General features: G+C 29.5%; 1 protein-coding gene across 1 annotated transcript; it reads left to right on the top strand.

The window, feature by feature from the left end:
* Positions 1-1542: 1542 nt before the first annotated feature.
* BDBG_17463 (uncharacterized protein) lies at positions 1543-1864 on the top strand (the record flags this gene model as incomplete). Its single annotated transcript, XM_031725175.1, has 1 exon — positions 1543-1864. A coding segment is annotated over one exon (321 nt), but the record flags the coding sequence as incomplete, so codon positions are not given.
* Positions 1865-3105: the final 1241 nt, after the last annotated feature.

Here is a 3105-nt window from a genome sequence, read left to right as displayed (position 1 = left end):
ATTCTAAGTTTAAACTTGATCATCTTCTGTAGTTGTCTAGTCTGAGCATGAAGAATTAATAGAACTTCTTTATTCATCTCACTCAGACACTGCTTTTCAAGAATCTTGCTTACTTTTTCAAGTTTCTGTATTTCAAGAACTTGTTATTTCTCTATTTCTTCTTTCTTTCTTCTCTTCAGAATTTCAATCTCAGAAATAGTATTTGAGAAAGCATCTTTTTTCACATCAACTGAGTGTATTTTTAAACTCATTATTCTTACTCAATGAAAAGTTGATCAGACTATTTCAATTGAGATATTTCTAAGTCTGTTTTCAATTGAAAAGTTGATCAGACTGTTTCAAAAGAAGAATAAAAGACTTTTATATATAAAATATCTGATTTTTTTTCATACTAGTTCAGTAACTAGGTTAGATTTTTGAAGAGAATCTAATAAACTAAAATTGATTTTTGAGATAAATTAATAAAATCTTTATAATCTCTTTCTTGAGATACAGTGAGAAAGAGTATGATATCAATTGATAATAAATCAGATAATATGACAGTTTTTGAGAGAAAAACTGACAAAAAATAAATCAATTTTTTACAGAGAAATTGATTAAAACTATTCAATTTTATTCTAAATCATTCAATTCTTCTCACACAACAAGTGTGCAACTCAAATCAGTTAATAAAGAGTGTAAAAAAGAATTAAGTATTAATAAAAGCTCTTCAGTCACTGAAAAAGTAATTCTTACTTAAAAGAATATGAAATTATAACAGAAAACAGCTCTGTTTTTTATTCTTTATAAGAATATTGTATAAAATTCAGAGAAAAACATCTTACTTTTTCAAGAGAAGTAAAAAACTATTTCTAAGATCTTTTTTTTTGCATTAACTGCTGCAGAAGAATGAGATAGAAACTGCTAAGATATACACTACTATATACTCTCTATCAAGACTTTCTCTCTTCAGAGTCTTAATATTATAGAGAATATAAGTCTGTTTCTATATAATAATATAAATATTGTCAGCAGGATGTAGAGGAACTGGTTATTTATATCTCAATATAAAAGACTTTGTCAATGATTATATTAATATAGAGTTAATTCTCAAATTCAATAGAAATCTAGTATTGCTCTTCTCAATTCCTTGCAGAATCTATTGAATATTGAGATATTAAACTAGATTTAATATATCTCACTATACAGGGATCAAAGACTCAGTCAGATCTTGAGATATACTGATTTTATAGTTGTCATATCTGCTGATTATATATCAAGTACAGTTGCTGAGGTATCTTTTTATACTTTTCTGTCAGAGATAGACCACATTGAGAGGGGTGGTACAAGGGTGAGACTTGATGTTGATGTCTAGATACACTGAAGACAGATCACAGAGATTGCACTTCAGAAGTGACTGTTGATTATGTATTTAATATTATTGCTAAGATATCTTTTTGTATTTTTCTGCTGAGGATGGGCCAGATTAGAAAGAGCAGTATGAGGGTGAAACTTGGTGTTGGTGTTTTGAAACATCATAGATGAACAGGGTTTTCACAGAGATCACTTCTCAGATATCTCCACAACTACAGATCAGGGATCTTCCAAAATCGAGAAGATTGGTGCATATGGCTATGTCTCTTCACCTTACAATTTGTATGGCAATTTGGCCCGGGGTTGTGGTGTGGTAGGGGAGAATGGGGGATAATCCCACACAGGAGTTTCGAACGACGTCTGGTTCACATTTGGCTGGATAACTCCACCACCACACGGGGTATGCGGTCGGCGATGGGGTCAAAATGCTTGTATGATCGAGGGCTTTTCGATGGATCTATCGGCGGGTTCTTATTCGAAAAATCGAGCGAGTTCGTGGTGGAGCGGTTGATCGGATAATGATTATTGATAACACTCATGAAACAACTAAATACATTCTTGTGCAAGTTTATTCTTCACTTTCTCATGAAAACTACACTTCTCTGATATACTGTGATCAGAGATATTAAACTGACTGATAATTCCATGTTTTATAATCATAAGTTTCTTGATTATTTCTTCTTATAATTGTCTCTGACAATAGTAATAAATATCTCAGCTTGAGTTGAACTTTCACTTCATTCTCATCTCTGTCAATGAAATTATCAGAATATCATATATCATCAGTGCAACAGTTGAATATATACTCTTAACAATTTTTTATAACTCTAGAATTGATTTGATGTGTAAATTTATTAAATCATCTTGACAATAGTGATTAAATTCAGTTTTATAAGTATATAGTTTTGTCTGAATTTTAGTTGCAATCAATGTATACAAGTTCTGTTTCAAAGTTAGTATTATAGTTCTATATAATATAAAGTATTATCAAAGATTGTTACTTACTAGAGAATTGTATTTCACTGTCTTCACATCTCTAACATCTGCTTATTCAAATCTCTGATAGTTGACATTGTAGTAGTCTCAGACTAATTTAATATATAAGTCTCATTTCTTCTCTGTTCAATCTTGAGAAGTGTAGATATTAACTTGATAAGAGAGATCTAGTAGAGCTGCTATAGTATAATACTCTGTAAAAGATTGTTCAGTTTTGCTGTAGTAATATGCCAGTTTATCTCTTACAGTAATAATAGTCTATACTATAGCATTATCTTAGACTGAATTTCTTTTTGAGTGATTCAACTGCTTCTTAAGATGAGTAAATAAACTGTTATACACTTATCAGACTGACTGCAGCATTGATGTACAAGTGATTGAGACTGTCTTTATTATCTTATAAAACTGAAACAGTAAATCAATCACATGTTTCAACTGAGTTCACTTTATATCAGAAAGTTTCAATATCTGAATCTTTTTCTAATCAGAGTATTGCACTCAATGATCAATTATCTGATACAATTGAAGAGTGTAAACAGTTATCTTATATATTGAACTTCACTGTGTTCTAATATTCTGTATTATATTCAGTGATGTGACTGATTTATTTATTTATTAAATATCATGAAATTGTTGTTATTATTTAGAAGAGATATAAATTATATTAGTAATGTTTTAAATCTGTGATATTTAAATTATTAGTCAATCTATTTAAAATTAACAGTAGTATTATTAAAAAGCATTATTAAAAAGCAA

The sequence above is a fragment of the Blastomyces gilchristii genome (genome assembly GCF_000003855.2).
Source record: "Blastomyces gilchristii SLH14081 genomic scaffold supercont1.15, whole genome shotgun sequence".
Taxonomy (NCBI): domain Eukaryota; kingdom Fungi; phylum Ascomycota; class Eurotiomycetes; order Onygenales; family Ajellomycetaceae; genus Blastomyces; species Blastomyces gilchristii.
This window is presented reverse-complemented; position numbering and strand designations above follow the sequence as displayed.